The following is an 18,266-nucleotide window of genomic DNA, read 5'->3' as shown; positions in this document are numbered from 1 at the left end:
GACTGGTGTTTGTAAAAACTGGCATCCTACTGGACAGCTTCTTCAACACCTCTAGGGGTCATGCCAAGCGTGTGGTCCACATTTTTGGCTAGGTCCATCAAAAGCAACCCATAATAGCTGGTTTCCAAGCTACTAGAGGGTGTGTGTACGTCTCGTTAACAGCTGTCTGTTTAATTAGTGCAGACGATAACGAGGTGGGAGCAGCAGGAAGGAGGAAGAGTGTAGAACGCCACAAAGATTACTAGGGGAAGCTCTATACACGTTGGGTTGTTCACCGGCACTTTCAAACTATTTTTTGCTCTGAATTGATACATATTAAATCTCAAGGAAAGGAGAAGAAAAACAGAAAGTAAAGAAACAGTTGTAGTTGGAGGTGAGAGTCACTGTGCTAAGTGGTAGTCGGACCGATAGAGGGAAAAGAGGAGGAAAGCAAGCGGGAGGGTGAGAGGCCCTCCAGCCCGACCGCCTTGCATTGCCTCGTTGACACATTTCAAGCAGCAGAGTGCTTCTCCAGCACTTTTCACTCAGGACTCGTTAACCTTCCATTAACTCCTCTATCAACTGCCACTAGCGTTCTCCCAACGTTTTCCCCAAGCTGAGTGTACATTTTAAAACGTTCTACCTTGTTATAAGGCTGTACGTTTTCCCCAAGCTGAGTGTACATTTTAAAACGTTCTACCTTGTTATAAGGCTGAACGTTTTCCGCAAGCTGAGTGTACATTTTAAAACGTTCTACCTTGTTATAAGGCTGTACGTTTTCCCCAAGCTGAGTGTACATTTTAAAACGTTCTACCTTGTTATAAGGCTGTTCGTTTTCTCCAAGCTGAGTGTACATTTTAAAACGTTCTACCTTGTTAAAGACAGTTTTTCCCCGGGTTAAAATGCACAAGGGAGAAAATACTACTCTGGAGTGGGTCACTTGTCACTGCACCAATAGCTGTTGAATGGGTAAGCGAGGGGCTAGGCCCTATGGTTTAGCTGTGTGGCACTGTGTAGCCAACAGCAGATTGGAATGCACTTGAGTGCAGTTTTTTCTCAAATAAGGAAGCATACTCATTGTCTTGAATGTCGTCATTCAAGTCTACAGTATTTCCTATTGGTTTTGAGATGCTGAAATGACAGACAGATGGGATACTGGCCCCTGTCAGCTTATGATATACTATGCTTATTGTGTGTGTGTGTGTGTGTGTGTGTGTGTGTGCGCGCGCACTGTTGATGTTATACTGTGTACCCTGTGTGTAGGAGTGTGCTGGAGAACCCCTGTTCATGCTGTACTGTGCGATCAAGCAGCAGATGGAGAAGGGGCCTATAGACTCAATTACAGGAGAGGCTCGCTACTCCCTCAGTGAGGACAAGCTCATCAGACAGCAGATCGACTACAAGACCCTGGTCAGTACCACAACACAGCTTGAATCACAGAAATAAACGAGACACTTTTACATTATCTCTCTGACTGAGTACATGCATTGCTCTTAGAACCATTCGTCTGGCTAGCTAGGTAATACAGTAGGTAGCTACCTACAAGAGCACACGTGTCAATGAAGCGACTACAGATGTTATTTCAGCTGAAGTAGCTGAACTTTCGTGTTTCACACAGTGTATGCGGTTCACCTCACGTCTTCCACACTAATCACTCTGCTTCAAGCCTCTAGTCCTGTGAGTCTTCCCCATCCCCAATCTGACCTTTGATCTCCCCCCCCCCCCCCCCCCCTCCCCCCAAGACTTTGCACTGTGTGAACCCGGAGAACGAGAATGCCCCGGAGGTGACAGTGAAGGGGCTGAACTGTGACACGGTGACCCAGGTGAAGGAGAAGCTGCTAGATGCTGTGTTTAAGGGCAGCCCTTACTCCCAGAGACCCAAGGCTGGAGATATGGACCTGGGTAAGGGACACAAATGAACGTACGCACATACACACACAACCCAAGCCAACATGCCATAATACACTTAACATACTCCCCAACAAATCTGGAGTCACTCAACAGACACTAACACACCCTCTCTCTCTGTTCGGTGTGTGTTCAGAGTGGCGTCAGGGCAGGATGGCCAGGATCATTCTCCAGGATGAGGACGTCACCACCAAGATAGACAATGACTGGAAGAGACTCAACACACTGGCCCACTACCAGGCAAGTCTCATGGTTTTGGTCTCAAAGTTGATAAAATAATGTGTTTTTAATCAATCAATCACATTTTATTTTTATGTATACAAATATTACAAATCAACATAGGGGATCACTCAAACATCCCTTGGCGTCTGTAGCCCGAAATTCATGGGTGTCATATAATCAATTTCCCCTCAGGGATGAATAAAGAGTCTCTTATCTTAACTGTAATGAATAATACATTGAATAATTGTGTGTATGAGGGAAAACAAGGAAATAAATACTGAATAAAATGCCATCGTATGATACTATACGATATACTGTACTTTGTCAATTTACATGGAAATTCATACAACTTTAATACTATAGGCTTATACAGAGATTATTGCTATCACACCAATAAAAACTTCAGTCATTGAGCTTGTTGTATGCAGCCAGTGCACCTGTGTAACAGAGGTTGCTTGTTGAATACTTATGTCACCTTGCTTGAGACCTGGAGCTTGTAAAGTGAACTTCAGACTGTGACGCTAGTGCTGGTGAGATTGGTGTCCAGTGCACTTAACACACCAGCCATCTCTCGTTAGTATGGCACAGTATCTGCTGTATCGATATCCCTTGATCTTGGTGTCCATAGCCACCTCTCAGGATGTCAGCTATTCCAGATCTTCCAACAGGAATGGATCTCCCCTCAGAATTAGTTCAAGTGGTTCAACTTCTGCAGGCAAGGACACGGTGAAGTTTGTGATGTAGTTCTTGTAGTCTTCAATACATTTGTCTATACTGGGTTTCACTCGATGTTCCCCATCAGTGGAGAGGCGGTATGACTGATCATGGGTTAGTATACGCTTAGAAGTTGTGTCAATTAGGATTTCTCTAACTCCAGTCCTCTTCTCACTCATCTCTACCACATCATCTAACACAGTACTTGAAGATCAGCTATAGCCTGGTTCACAGAGGAGGCAGTAGAGTACAACACAGTGCCATCAGCATAAAAGTGAAGTTTACAGTTTTTCACTAAGGAACCAATATTGTTTATACAATGTGAATAGTACAGGTACTAAAATTGACCCTTGAGGAACTCCTTTAGTGACCTCGAGGAACTGCGAATTGACACAGTCAGCAACTATACATTGAGATCTGTCCATAATGTAATTAGTTTTACCAACCCCATGCGCCGTTATCAAGTCCAACATGTGCAATAACAATGAGTCATCCACAGTGTCAAAAGCCTTAGACAGGTCAATAAACAATGCTGCTTTTTATCAACAAAGGATGCAGCTGAGATGATACTATGACCTTGTCTAAATCCTGATTGATATGAATTCATGATACATTTCCTGGTTACGGAGCAAAGTAGATTTTTATCAACTATTTAAATACAGTGGGGGGAAAAAAGTATTTAGTCAGCCACCAATTGTGCAAGTTCTCCCACTTAAAAAGATGAGAGAGGCCTGTAATTGTCATCATAGGTACACGTCAACTATGACAGACAAATTGAGAAAAAATATCCAGAAAATCACATTGTAGGATTTTTAATGAATTTATTTGCAAATTATGGTGGAAAATAAGTATTTGGTCACCTACAAACAAGCAAGATTTCTGGCTCTCACAGACCTGTAACTTCTTCTTTAAGAGGCTCCTCTGACCTCCACTCGTTACCTGTATTAATAGCACCTGTTTGAACTTGTTATCAGTATAAAAGACACCTGTCCACAACCTCAAACAGTCACACTCCAAACTCCACTATGGCCAAGACCAAAGAGCTGTCAAAGGACACCAGAAACAAAATTGTAGACCTGCACCAGGCTGGGAAGACTGAATCTGCAATAGGTAAGCAGCTTGGTTTGAAGAAATCAACTGTTGGAGCAATTATTAGGAAATGGAAGACATACAAGACCACTGATAATATCCCTAGATCTGGGGCTCCACGCAAGATCTCACCCCGGGGGGTCAACATGATCACAAGAACGGTGAGCAAAAATCCCAGAACCACACGGGGGGACATAGTGAATGACCTGCAGAGAGCTGGGACCAAAGTAACAAAGCCTACCATCAGTAACACACTACGCCGCCAGGGACTCAAATCCTGCAGTGCCAGACTTGTCCCCCTGCTTAAGCCAGTACATGTCCAGGCCCGTCTGAAGTTTGCTAGAGTGCATTTGGATGATCCAGAAGAGGATTGGGAGAATGTCATATGGTCAGATGAAACCAAAATAGAACTTTTTGGTAAAAACTCAACTCGTCGTGTTTGGAGGACAAAGAATGCTGAGTTGCATCCAAAGAACACCATACCTACTGTGAAGCATGGGTGTGGAAACATCATGCTTTGGGGCTGTTTTTCTGCAAAGGGACCAGGACGACTGATCCGTGTAAAGGAAAGAATGAATGGGGCCATGTATCGTGAGATTTTGAGTGAAAACCTCCTTCCATCAGCAAGGGCATTGAAGATGAAACGTGGCTGGGTCTTTCAGCATGACAATGATCCCAAACACACCGCCCGGGCAACGAAGGAGTGGCTTCGTAAGAACCATTTCAAGGTCCTGGAGTGGCCTAGCCAGTCTCCAGATCTCAACGCCATAGAAAATCATTGGAGGGAGTTGAAAGTCCGTGTTGCCCAGTGACAGCCCCAAAACATCACTGCTCTAGAAGGAGATCTGCATGGAGGAATGGGCCAAAATACCAGCAACAGTGTGTGAAAACCTTGTGAAGACTTACAGAAAACGTTTGACCTGTGTCATTGCCAACAAAGGGTATATAACAAAGTATTGAGAAACTTTTGTTATTGACCAAATACTTATTTTCCACCATAATTTGCAAATAAATTCATTAAAAATCCTACAATGTGATTTTCTGAAAAAAAAAAATCTCATTTTGTCTGTCATAGTTGACGTGTACCTATGATGAAAATTACAGGCCTCTCTCATCTTTTTAAGTGGGAGAACTTGCACAATTGGTGGCTGACTAAATACTTTTTTTTCCCCACTGTATTTAGGCCAGACACGAAAGCATTGATATAATGCGGTAGTTATTTGTCGCTAGGGTTTCCGCCCTTGTGAAGAGGAAGTACATGCGCAGCTTTCCATGTTTAACACTAGAACCGCTGGGCCTCGAGGTACGCCCCTTCAAGCAAACGAACAGTCATTTTGACTGCAACATTCTAGCAGTGTAATTAATAAATGTCATATATAGTATGCTACCGCAAAAAATATATTTTGGTTGTGTTTATGAAGGTCTAAGGTAACATTAGATTATGGTATTGTAGGCTATATAATTATTTATTTTTTAAATCAAGTATTCAATCAATTGTATTAGTGGAGGGCCTTTGTTACAACTATAAAACAGAAAGCATATGTGCTGGAGTAGTGTAACAGCTTATTTTTATAGTGACAAAATAAAAAGAAATACCCCAAAATACCCCAACCACCAAGATGCATGGTCAAATGATGAAAACATCAGTAGCCTAAACATAATTATAAGTGGCAAGTGTGCTTGATAAATAGTGAAAGTCAGTACAAAAGCAATAATGGCATTATAATGAATATGTGTCGATATGACAGCAGTCAAAAATAGTATACAGTGGGGGAAAAAAGTATTTAGTCAGCCACCAATTGTGCAAGTTCTCCCACTTAAAAATATGAGAGAGGCCTGTAATTTTCATCATAGGTACACGTCAACTATGACAGACAAATTTAGAAAAAAAAATCCAGAAAATCACATTGTAGGATTTTTTATGAATTTATTTGCAAATTATGGTGGAAAATAAGTATTTGGTCACCTACAAACAAGCAAGATTTCTGGCTCTCACAGACCTGTAACTTCTTCTTTAAGAGGCTCCTCTGTCCGCCACTCGTTACCTTTATTAATGGCACCTGTTTGAACTTGTTATCAGTATAAAAGACACCTGTCCACAACCTCAAACTGTCACACTCCAAACTCCACTATGGCCAAGGCCAAAAAGCTGTCAAAGGACACCAGAAAAAAAATGTGTAGACCTGCACCAGGCTGGGAAGACTGAATCTGCAATAGGTAAGCAGCTTGGTTTGAAGAAATCAACTGTGGGAGCAATTATTAGGAAATGGAAGACATACAAGACCACTGATAATCTCCCTCGATCTGGGGCTCCACGCAAGATCTCACCCTGTGGGGTCAAAATGATCACAAGAACGGTGAGCAAAAATCCCAGAACCACACAGGGGGACCTAGTGAATGACCTGCAGAGAGCTGGGACCAAAGTAACAAAGCCTACCATCAGTAACACACTACGCCGCCAGGGACTCAAATCCTGCTTAAGCCAGTACATGTCCAGGCCCGTCTGAAGTTTGCTAGAGTGCATTTGGATGATCCAGAAGAGGATTGGGAGAATGTCATATGGTCAGATGAAACCAAAATAGAACTTTTTGGTAAAAACTCAACTCGTCGTGTTTGGAGGACAAAGAATGCTGAGTTGCATCCAAAGAACACCATACCTACTGTGAAGCATGGGGGTGGAAACATCATGCTTTGGTGCTGTTTTTCTGCAAAGGGACCAGGACAACTGATCCGTGTAAAGGAAAGAATGAATGGGGCCATGTATCATGAGATTTTGAGTGAAAACCTCCTTCCATCAGCAAGGGCATTGAAGATGAAACGTGGCTGGGTCTTTCAGCATGACAATGATCCCAAACACACCGCCCGGGCAACGAAGGAGTGGCTTCGTAAGAAGCATTTCAAGGTCCTGGAGTGGCCTAGCCAGTCTCCAGATCTCAACCCCATAGAAAATCTTTGGAGGGAGTTGAATGTCTGTGTTGCCCAGCGACAGCCCCAAAACATCACTGCTCTAGAGGAGATCTGCATGGAGGAATGGGCCAAAATACCAGCAACAGTGTGTGAAAACCTTGTGAAGACTTACAGAAAACGTTTGACCTGTGTCATTGCCAACAAAGGGTATATAACAAAGTATTGAGAAACTTTTGTTATTGACCAAATACTTATTTTGCACCATAATTTGCAAATAAATTCATTAAAAATCCTACAATGTGATTTTCTGAAAAAAAAAATCTCATTTTGTCTGTCATAGTTGACGTGTACCTATGATGAAAATTACAGGCCTCTCTCATCTTTTTAAGTGGGAGAACTTGCACAATTGGTGGCTGACTAAATACTTTTTTTCCCCACTGTATATGTCGGATACCATGGCAAATTTGTCTGTTTCTTTGTCATCAAAATGGAGGTAACGCATGATCTCTCTCAAGCGGTCCCGTGACATGGTTTCTCCAAAGAAAAGTATCCGATACATGTCTGACCAGAATCTCTCCAAATATACGCTCTTTCCACCGAATGCTCCACGGACATAAAGGATTGAAATGAACGCTTCCATCTCATCAACAAACAGATCCCAGGCAGTGTCTCCTGCAGTGCATTGCTGATGTTGTTTTTTGCTTTAGATGAAGGGACTGCTCTCTCAGTGATGACATTTTTGTGCTGATAATCAGCCCATAGCATTGTCACCGGCTTGTTCTATCCAAACGGTGCAGTCCCTTCCTCTATCCTGTCTCACTGTTTTATTTGGTGGTGGCGCGGGCACCTGCTCAGTGCGCAACGTTGTGGCTTTTTTGCGCTTAGGCCTTAGAGGTGTAGGTTCAGGCTGAGGCTCAGAATCAGAAGAATAATCATCAGAGATGTCATGATTCATTTCTTCCCCACCAGCTGAGTCGTTTTCATTCAGATCTTGTAGCAGCGCAAACGCAGAATGTGCCTTCATTCTTCTTGGTCTTCTTGCCATTGTAAATTACTCACGCTCTCACCGTGTACTCCAAGTAGGCCAGAGTAGACTGATAAGACTGCTTGGATTCGGTGGACTGATATAGGGTACATACCATTTTCATATTATTATTAGAATAGATCAATACAATAGAATGGCCTGCCCTGTTCATTCACAATTGGTGAATACATAATTATGCATCATTCACTTCCCCTCGCTCATCAACTCACCCATTGTCCCCCATCATACTTTACTTCATTTATTTCATCTGTTGTTATATGTGAAATTGGTTTTGGTTTAGGTTCAGTTTCGCGGCAATTATCTGGGGGATTATCAACTGTGCACTCTATATTCCACTGTCGGGAGAAGGAGCGGAACAGGCCGTACTGTCGGAAGAAGGAGCGGAACAGGCCGTACTGTCGGGAGAAGGAGCGGAACAGGCCGTACTGTCGGGAGAAGGAGCGGAACAGGCCGTACTGTCAGAAGAAGGAGCGGAACAGGCCGTACTGTCGGGAGAAGGAGTGGAACAGGCCGTACTGTCGGGAGAAGGAGTGGAACAGGCCGTACTGTCGGGAGAAGGAGCGGAACAGGCCGTACTGTCGGGAGAAGGAGGGGAACAGGCCGTACTGTCGGGAGAAGGAGCGGAACAGGCCGTACTGTCGGAAGAAGGAGCGGAACAGGCCGTACTGTCGGGAGAAGGAGCGGAACAGGCCGTACTGTCGGGAGAAGGAGCGGAACAGGCCGTACTGTCAGAAGAAGGAGCGGAACAGGCCGTACTGTCGGGAGAAGGAGTGGAACAGGCCGTACTGTCGGGAGAAGGAGGGGAACAGGCCGTACTGTCGGGAGAAGGAGCGGAACAGGCCGTACTGTCGGGAGAAGGAGGGGAACAGGCCGTACTGTCGGGAGAAGGAGCGGAACAGGCCGTACTGTCGGGAGAAGGAGGGGAACAGGCCGTACTGTCGGGAGAAGGAGGGGAACAGGCCGTACTGTCGGGAGAAGGAGCGGAACAGGCCGTACTGTCGGGAGAAGGAGGGGAACAGGCCGTACTGTCGGGAGAAGGAGGGCCAACGGGGGAAAACCATTCGAAAATGACATGCCCTCCTAAAACTGGTTATAGCTCCAGTTCTGTTTGTGATATTAAGATTCTAACACCGACAGTGTGTTATATAGACTTATTTAGGAAAAGTCAAGGACGGAGGGGGGCATGACTTAAAAAATGGCAGAGTAATACTTGTTTAAATTGATGAGCAGTTTAAAATGACTGCTTCAGTGGTTCTAATGTTAATCCCAGTATGTACTTCCTCTTCGCTTAGGGCCCCCAAAAGGCTCTGACTGCATGTGTGTGTATGGATGTGGATACGCAGACCCACGAGCCACTGCGGCCCCTCATGATGAGTTCAACTTTTTGATGGCCCCACTCCCATCAAAGATGCCAATCCCTGCCCTAAAACCTTTGTGGGGAACATGCTTGTCATCAACAGAGTTAAAAATATCCGAGAAATAATCGAGAACCGACCTAGGGTCAGTAATGGCAGGTACACCCGCCAAGTCACAAAGATCGTGCAAAAAAAGCTTGATCATTGACATTTCTGAAATTCCTTTTGTTAATGTTGCGCAGACGGGATTTAGGTAGTCTTACATCTGTAATACAGGCAATAGGGAAATGGTCATTGATATCTTGTCCACAAACACAACTGGCTGTGTGTTTATGGGGTCTATTTGTAAGTGTGATGTCAATCAGGGTAGATTTTATTGGAGCTAAATTCAGATCAATGCATAATACCTTGAGCTTGTCTGAAACTTGAGTCATCCAATCAAGGTTAAAGACAACCCATTATTAGCACATACGATGCTGCGTAAGTTGATAACATGTCAGCTAAATTATTAGGTGCGCTGGGGTGAGCAGAGGGGGGCCGGTATATCCTTACCACTGTACATTTGATACCATTTTCTAGGCATACGTTTAGGGCTAGGCATTCAAACTGACCAAGGTGGAAAGTCATACAGACACAGAAAGTAACATTTTATAAAAATAGCCCCACCTCTATCTTTTCGATCTGTAAATGTTGTATTCATCCAAAGTTACATCATTGTTAGTCAATCACTCCAGCCACCAGCAATGTAGCAATGTGTATAACCTTTTTCTGACCGTATGTCATGTGCAAAGTATTCAGAGTGCAGATGCATGTCTAACTCTAACTGTTATGATGTTTCCTGTATTCCCAATCAGGTGACGGACGGCTCAGTGATAGCCCTGGTGCCCAAGCAGAACTCTGCCTACAACATCTCCACCTCCTCCACCTTCACCAAGTCCCTCAACAGATACGGTGTGTGGGTGTGGATGGGTGTGTGGGTGTGTGTGGGTGGGCAGGTGGGTAGATGGGTGTGTGCGGGTGCGTGCGTGCGCAGGTGTGTGCGGGCGCGTGCGTGCTATTTTATGAGTAGGTTTCAGAAATACACAGCTAAACATTAGAAATATCTCAATAGAAACAATTAATGTGTGGCAAGTGTTGACATTAAGGTTAGACAGTGAAGAGGAGTGATGTGTGTTATGTAAGTTGGTCATAGGACTGAGAGTAACTGGAGACTACCCTAAAGCACACTGTCCAGTCCCTGTCTGTGTCCTCTCCCCAGGGTCTCTCTGCCTGTCTCCCCCTGCCTTGATGCCCCCCCCCCCCCCCCCCCGTCTCTTTCTCTTCATATATAACCCTCTGGTTATGTGATTTGACATCATATTGCATTAATCTGAATCCTGACCATGTCCTCTCTCTCCCGTTTTCCCATCCAGAGAGTATGTTGAGGACGGCCAGTAGTCCAGACAGCCTGCGTTCTAGGACACCCATGATCACGCCTGACCTGGAGAGTGGTACCAAGCTGTGGCACCTGGTCAAGAACCACGACCACTCGGACCAGCGTGAGGGCGACCGTGGCAGCAAGATGGTCTCTGAGATATACCTGACCAGGCTATTGGCTACTAAGGTACCACGCACACTCTCTCTCTCTCTCTCTCTCTCTCTCTCTCTCTCTCTCGCTCTCCCTCTCTCACTCTCTCACTCTCGCTCTCTCACACACACCTCTCCCCTCTCTACCAGTAAACAACACCCACCATCCCAGCTCAAACCTGTTTCCTCCGACAGCCAGCTCTCTCATTGACCTTTGTTTCCACGGCAACTGACTCAGAGGCTCATTAACATTGTTCATAACCTTTTGCATGAGTAGGTGCAGCTTCCAAACGCTACATTGTCTTAATTAGCAGCCTGACCTTTGGCTGTTGAGCTGTTTGGTGATCGTTGGAATCGGGAAGGGGGATAGAGGAGCTTTCTCTTAGCTCCTATACCCTAAAACCTTCCGTTGGTACTCTCAAAACAATGTTTGTTAATTGATTATTGGGAAGCCCTAGGGGATGCATGTTTTTGTTCTAGCCCAGCACTAACACACACCTGATTTGACTAATCAAGGGCTTGGTGGTGGGTTGATTGGTTGCATCCGGTGTGTTTGTGCTGGGCTGGAACAAAAGTTAGGGATATAAATTCCATGAATAGAGCGGACACTCTACATGTCAGAGGCATACCTATTGTAGACAATATTGCTATCTGAACGTTGCACAACGGCCCAGTACTGTGGCACTAGAAGCACTAGAGACATCAACTGGCAGGCCATGTTACTTTCAGTTCCTCCATGCCTCGTTGATAGCACATCATTTACCGGGCGCAGGACGTGCCACACCACTATGCACTCATTTGCACTTGCTAAGTACATTAAGCCGTTTCTGCTCACCCTCGTGATTTCTCTCTCCTGTTGTTTTCTCATTAGCTCATGATTTCCCTACAGGTAAAAAAGTGCAAGGTTAGGTCTACGGGGGTTGGAGAGTTTGGAGAATGAACAGTGAGAGTGGGAAAGACGACAGGAGACTTGGCCAGGGGTACTTTCTGTATATAGTGGTGTCTGTAAGTTGACTATGCAAACAATTTGGGATTTTCAACACATTGTTTATTATAAAAAGAAGTGATGCAGTCAGTCTCTCCTCAACTCTTAGCCAAGAGAAACTGGCATGCATAGTATTTATATCAGCCCTCTGATTACATTTACATTACATTTACATTTGAGTCATTTAGCAGACGCTCTTATCCAGAGCGACTTACAGTTAGTGAATACATATATATATATATATATTTTTTTATACTGGCCCCCCGTGGGAATCGAACCCACAACCCTGGCGTTGCAAACGCCATGCTCTCTCAACTGAGCTACATCCCTGCCGGCCATTCCCTCCCCTACCCTGGACGACGCTGGGCCAATTGTGCGCCGCCCATGAGTCTCCCGGTCGCGGCCGGCTGCGACAGAGCCTGGATTCGAACCAGGATCTCTAGTGGCACAGTTAGCACTGCGATGCAGTGCCTTAGACCACTGCGCCACTCAGGAGACTACAATGAAGAGCAAGACGGAGCAAGACGTGCCGCTCTGTTTTGGGCCAGCTGCAGCTTAACTTGGTCTTTCCTTGCAGCACTGGACCACACGACTGGTCAATAATCAAGATTAGACGAAACTAGAGCCTGCAAACCGTGGATAGATGGCAGCATTCGCGCAAAACTGAAAGCGTGAATACAAACAGTGTAGCTACTGACTCCGCAAGGCAATTAAACAGGATAAAACATCAGTATAGAGACAAAGTGGAGTCGCAATTCAACGGCTCAGACACGAGACGTATGTGGCAGGGTCTACAGACAATCACAGACTACAAAAGAAAAACCAGCCACGTCGCCGACACCAACGTCTTGCTTGCTGACAAGCTAAACACCTTCTTCGCCCGCTTTGAGGATAACACAGTGCCACCGACGCGGCCCACTACCAAGGACTGTGGGCTCTCCTCCTCAGTGGCCGACGTGAGTAAGACATTTAAGCATGTTACCCCCGCAAGGCTGCCGGCCCAGACGGAATACCTAGCCGTGTCCTCAGAACATGCACAGACCAGCTGGCTGGTGTGTTTACGGACATATTCAATCTCTCCCTATCCCAGTCTGCTGTCCTCACATGCTTCAAGATGGCCACCATTGTTCCTGTACCCAAAAAAGCAAAGGTAACTGAACTAAATGACTATCGCCCCGTAGCGCTCACCTCTGTCATCATGAAGTGCTTTGAGAGACTAGTCAAGGATCATATCACATCTACCTTACCTGTCACCCTAGACCCACTTCAATTTGCTTACCGCCCCAATAGATCCACAGACGATGCAATCGCCATCACACTGCACACTGCCCTGTCCCGTCTGGACAAGAGGAATACCTATCTAAGAATGCTGTTCATTGACTATAGCTCAGCATTCAACAACATAGTACCCTCCTAGCTTATCATTAAGCTTGAGGCCCTGAGTCTAAACCCCACCCTGTGCAACTGGGTCCTGGACTTCTTGATGGGCCGCCCCCAGGTGGTGAAGGTAGGAAACAACACCTCCACTTCACTGATCCTCAACACAGGGGCCCCACAAGGGTGCATGCTCAGACCCCTCGTGTACTCCCTGTTCACCAATGACTGCGTGGCCAAGCACGCCTCCAACTCAATCATCAAGTTTGCAGACGACACAACAGTATTAGGCTTGATTACCAACAATGACGAGAAAGCCTACAGGGAGGAGTTGAGGGCTCTGGGAGTGTGGTGCCAGGAAAATAACCTCTCACTCAACGTCAACAAAACAAAGGAGATGATCATGGACTTCAGGAAACAGCAGAGGTTGCACCCCCCTATCCAAATCAACGGGACCACAGTGGAGAAGGTAGAAAGCTTCAAGTTCCTTGGCGTACATATCACTGACAAACTGAGATGGTCCACCCACACAGACAGTGTGGTGAAGAAGGCTCAACAGAGCCTCTTCAACCTCAGGAGGCTGAAGAAATTTGGCTTGGCACCTAAAACCCTCACAAACTTTTACAAATGCACAATTGAGAGCATCCTGTCGGGCTGTATCACCGCCTGGTATGGCAACTGCACAGCCCGCAACCGCAGGGCTCTCCAGAGGGTGGTGCGGTCTGCCGAACGCATTACTGGGGGCAGACTAACCGCCCTCCAGGACACCTACATCACCCGATGTCACAGGAAGGCCAAAAAGGTAATCAAGGACATCAACCACCCGAGCCACTGCCTGTTCATCCCGTGATCATCCAGAAGGCGAGGTCAGTACAGGTGCATCAAAGCTGGGACAGAGAAACTGAAAAACAGCTTCTATCTCAAGGCCATCAGACTGTTAAATAGCAATCGCTAGCACATTAGAGGCTGCTGCTGCCTATATAAATCACTGGCCACTTTAAGAAATGGAACACTAGTCAATTTAATAATGTTTACATATCTTGCATTACTCATCTCATATGTACACTGCTCAAAAAAATAAAGGGAACACTAAAATATCAGATCCTAGATCTGAATGAATGAAATAATCTTATTAAATACTTTTTTCTTTACATAGTTGAATGTGCTGACAACAAAATCACACAAAAATTATCAATGGAAATCAAATTTATCAACCCATGGAGGTCTGGATTTGGAGTCACCCTCAAAATTAAAGTGGAAAACCACACTACAGGCTGATCCAACTTTGATGTAATGTCCTTAAAACAAGTCGAAATTAGGCTCAGTACTGTGTGTGGCCTCCACGTGCCTGTATGACCTCCCTACAACGCCTGGGCATGCTCCTGATGAAGTGGCGGATGGTCTCCTGAGGGATCTCCTCCCAGACCTGGACTAAAGCATCCGCCAACTCCTGGACAGTCTGTGGTTCAACGTGGCGTTGGTGGATGGAGCGAGACATGATGTCCCAGATTGGATTCAGGTCTGGGGAACGGGCGGGCCAGTCCATAGCATCAATGCCTTCCTCTTGCAGGAACTGCTGACACACTCCAGCCACATGAGGTCTAGCATTGTCTTGCATTAGGAGGAACCCAGGGCCAACCGCACCAGCATATGGTCTCACAAGGGGTCTGAGGATCTCATCTCGGTACCTAATGGCAGTCAGGCTACCTCTGGTGAGCACATGGAGGGCTGTGCGGCCCCCCAAAGAAATGCCACCCCACACCATGACTGACCCACCGCCAAACATGCTGGAGGATGTTGCAGGCAGCAGAACGTTCTCCACGGTGTCTCCAGACTCTGTCACATGTGCTCAGTGTGAACCTGCTTTCATCTGTGAAGAGCACAGGGCGCCAGTGGCGAATTTGCCAATCTTGGTGTTCTCTGGCAAATGCCAAACGTCCTGCACGGTGTTGGGCTGTAAGCACAACCCCCACCTGTGGATGTCGGGCCCTCATACCACCCTCATGGAGTCTGTTTCTGACCGTTTGAGCAGACACATGCACATTTGTGGCCTGCTGGAGGTCATTTTGCAGGGCTCTGGCAGTGCTCCTCCTGCTCCTCCTTGCACAAAGGCGGAGGTAGCAGTCCTGCTGCTGGGTTGTTGCCCTCCTACGGCCTCCTCCACGTCTCCTGATGTACTGGCCTGTCTCCTGGTAGCGCCTCCATGCTCTGGACACTACACTGACAGACACAGCAAACCTTCTTGCCACAGCTCGCATTGATGTGCCATCCTGGATGAGCTGCACTACCTGAGCCACTTGTGTGGGTTGTAGACTCCGTCTCATGCTACCACTATAGTGAAAGCACCGCCAGCATTCAAAAGTGACCAAAACATCAGCCAGGAAGCATAGGAACTGAGAAGTGGTCTGTGGTCACCACCTGTAAAACCAGTCCTTTATTGGGGGTGTCTTGCTAATTGCCTATAATTTCCACCTGTTGTCTATTCCATTTGCACAACAGCATGTGAAATGTATTGTCAATCAGTGTTGCTTCCTAAGTGGACAGTTTGATTTCACAGAAGTGTGATTGACTTGGAGTTACATTGTGTTGTTTAAGTGTTCCCTTTATTTTTTTGAGCAGTGTATATACTGTGTTCTATAATATTCTACTGTATCTTAGTCCATGCCGCTCTGTCATTGCTCGTCCATAAATGTATATATTCTTATTTCCATTCCTTACTTAGATTTGTGTGTATTGGGTATATATTTTGTGAATTTGTTAGATATTACTCTTTAGATATTACTGCACTGTCGGAGCTAGAAGCACAAGCATTTCGCTACACCCGCCATAACATCTGCTGAACACGTGTATGTGACAAATACAATTTGATTTGATTTGCAGAACTTGCTTTTTGGTGTGTGGTGTCAAAAAAGCAGAGCATCTCTTTATTACGGACAGTCCTCTCCCCATCTTGGGAGTGTGAAAAGGGGGAGGGGGCCATACGACAGACTACTTGATAATGTGTAAAAGTTGATAATCTGATATGGAACAAAGGATATGTTTAGTCTAAATGTGTCCACAGTGAGAGGAACTTTTCAATTTCAACTTATAGAAACAGTGATTTGTACAGTACAAAGCTATATGATATCAGTGATACACATCTCCTAACCTCTCTCTGCTCTTTCTCCTTTCCACAGGGTACATTGCAGAAGTTTGTAGACGACCTGTTTGAGACTATCTTCAGTACGGCCCATCGAGGCAGCGCCCTGCCACTCGCCATCAAGTACATGTTTGACTTCCTGGATGAGCAGGCCGACAAGCACTCCATCTCCGACTTGGACGTACGGCACACCTGGAAGAGCAACTGGTGAGTGGGTCAGAGTGGATCAGTTTGTGTGTGTTGGGTCTGCGTGAGACCGAAGGGGAAGGAACTAGCATGCGTGCGGCAGGTGGTGTAAGAGTGTGTTTGTGGATGATAGTGTTTTCCTTGCAGTGTTTAGGGGTTGAGTGCAGAGGCGTCATGCCCATAGGGGGCACGGGCCCCATCAGATTTATATTGATATATTTTTGTTTCTTTCTTTCTCTGTAATACTACTAGCCACCTAGCAATTTTATGTAGTTTGCTTTAGCTAGCCCAGATAGGTTCCCAACCTCGTAACTATCTACCAAGAAGCCATTTCAGGCTATCAATCAAGTTACAGTAGCTTGTCTAACTATCTTAGCTGGCATGCCTGCTGGCAAGGTTGGTAGACTTTAGAAAAGCAAGCAATAACTAAATGTACTGATAAGACTCACATTCCTTTCAATCTTTTACCCAGATTTTAGCAGAGATACAGAGAAGCATATTTAGTTTTACATAGAATTAAGCATAATGATTATGGCTCTAGATTGCAGGAAAAATCTTTATTCAGGTGTTTGAAAAATTCAATATTCTCCAACTCCACCCCCCATCCTCACGTAGATGTTTGAGGTGCATGCCGCCTCTGGTTGAGTGTTAGGGAGAATGTAATGTGGAGTATGAGGTTGAGTGTTAGGAAGAATGTAATGTGGAGGTTAAGATGTTTTCTCTCTTCTTCCCCCCTTCAGTCTTCCTCTGCGGTTCTGGGTGAACGTGATCAAGAACCCCCAGTTTGTGTTCGACATCCACAAGAACAGCATCACGGACGCCTGTCTGTCTGTGGTGGCCCAGACCTTCATGGACTCCTGCTCCACCTCAGAACACAAGCTGGGCAAAGACTCGCCCTCCAACAAGCTGCTCTACGCTAAAGACATTCCCAACTACAAGAACTGGGTGGAACGGTATGGAAATAGGCTATGTTCAGCGGGCGGCCATTATGGATTAGGTTGAAAATGAAAACTAGGGTAGGAAAGTAACACTGTTGCCATTTGGCAGCGTGGAACTCGCTTGGTAACTTGGCTTGCCTTAATTCAACTCACTTGCTTTCATTGGTCAATTGATATGTGTAAGTTAAAGATTGACAGAGTGATTGCTTAAAGATTCCCCCCACCCTCGCACCGTCATTCCTTCCCTCCCTCTCTCTCTCTCTCTCTCTCTCTCTCTCTCTCTCTCTCTCTCCATCCCCCGTTCTCTCTCAGGTACTACTCAGATATCTCGCGGATGCCCGTCATCAGTGACCAGGACATGAGTGCGTACCTGGCGGAGCAGTCGCGGCTCCACCTCAGCCAGTTCAACAGCATGAGCGCCCTGCACGAAATCTACTCCTACATTGTCAAGTACAAGGACGAGGTGAGGACAATGGCAGCCATTTTTGTTCTGTTTGTTTATTTAGAAGGGATTGCACCCTACTTTGGATTTGAAGAACTGCTCAGTTGTCACTCTCAACTACTGCTTTTGTAAAAGCTAATGTTTCTCACTGCGTATTTTCTCCCTTCCTATCTCTCTCCCTTCCTCTCTCTCTCTCTCGCCCTCTCCCTCTCTCACTCTCTCTCTCGCCCTCTCCCTCTCTCACTCTTTCTCTCTCAAATTTTGTCTCTCTCTCGCTTTCTTGCCCTCGCTCTCCTTGCTCTCTCACCCCACCCATCTGTCTGTTCCCCCCCTCCCTCTCTCTCTCTCTCTCCCTCTTTCTCTCTCGCATTTTGTCTCTCTCTCGCTTTCTTGCCCTCTCTCTCCTTGCTCTCACCC

At 45.9% G+C, this 18,266-nt stretch overlaps 1 protein-coding gene across 1 annotated transcript in view; it reads left to right on the top strand.

Moving 5' to 3' along the window:
• Positions 1 to 18,266, top strand: part of LOC311134262 (plexin-A1-like) — a 312,099-nt gene that overhangs the window by 289,697 nt on the left and 4,136 nt on the right. Inside the window, exons 24-31 of the mRNA XM_084167885.1 lie at positions 1,243 to 1,389; positions 1,722 to 1,881; positions 2,024 to 2,127; positions 10,074 to 10,170; positions 10,632 to 10,822; positions 16,321 to 16,490; positions 17,210 to 17,422; positions 17,720 to 17,870. Coding sequence (XP_084024011.1) covers positions 1,243 to 1,389; positions 1,722 to 1,881; positions 2,024 to 2,127; positions 10,074 to 10,170; positions 10,632 to 10,822; positions 16,321 to 16,490; positions 17,210 to 17,422; positions 17,720 to 17,870 — 1,233 coding nt within the window. The remainder of the gene's footprint in view (positions 1 to 1,242; positions 1,390 to 1,721; positions 1,882 to 2,023; positions 2,128 to 10,073; positions 10,171 to 10,631; positions 10,823 to 16,320; positions 16,491 to 17,209; positions 17,423 to 17,719; positions 17,871 to 18,266) is intronic.

Source organism: Coregonus lavaretus, assembly GCF_964263955.1.
Source record: "Coregonus lavaretus genome assembly, chromosome: 8".
Taxonomy (NCBI): domain Eukaryota; kingdom Metazoa; phylum Chordata; class Actinopteri; order Salmoniformes; family Salmonidae; genus Coregonus; species Coregonus lavaretus.
Note: the sequence above shows the minus strand (reverse complement) of the source record. Positions and strands in the feature narration are given on the sequence as shown.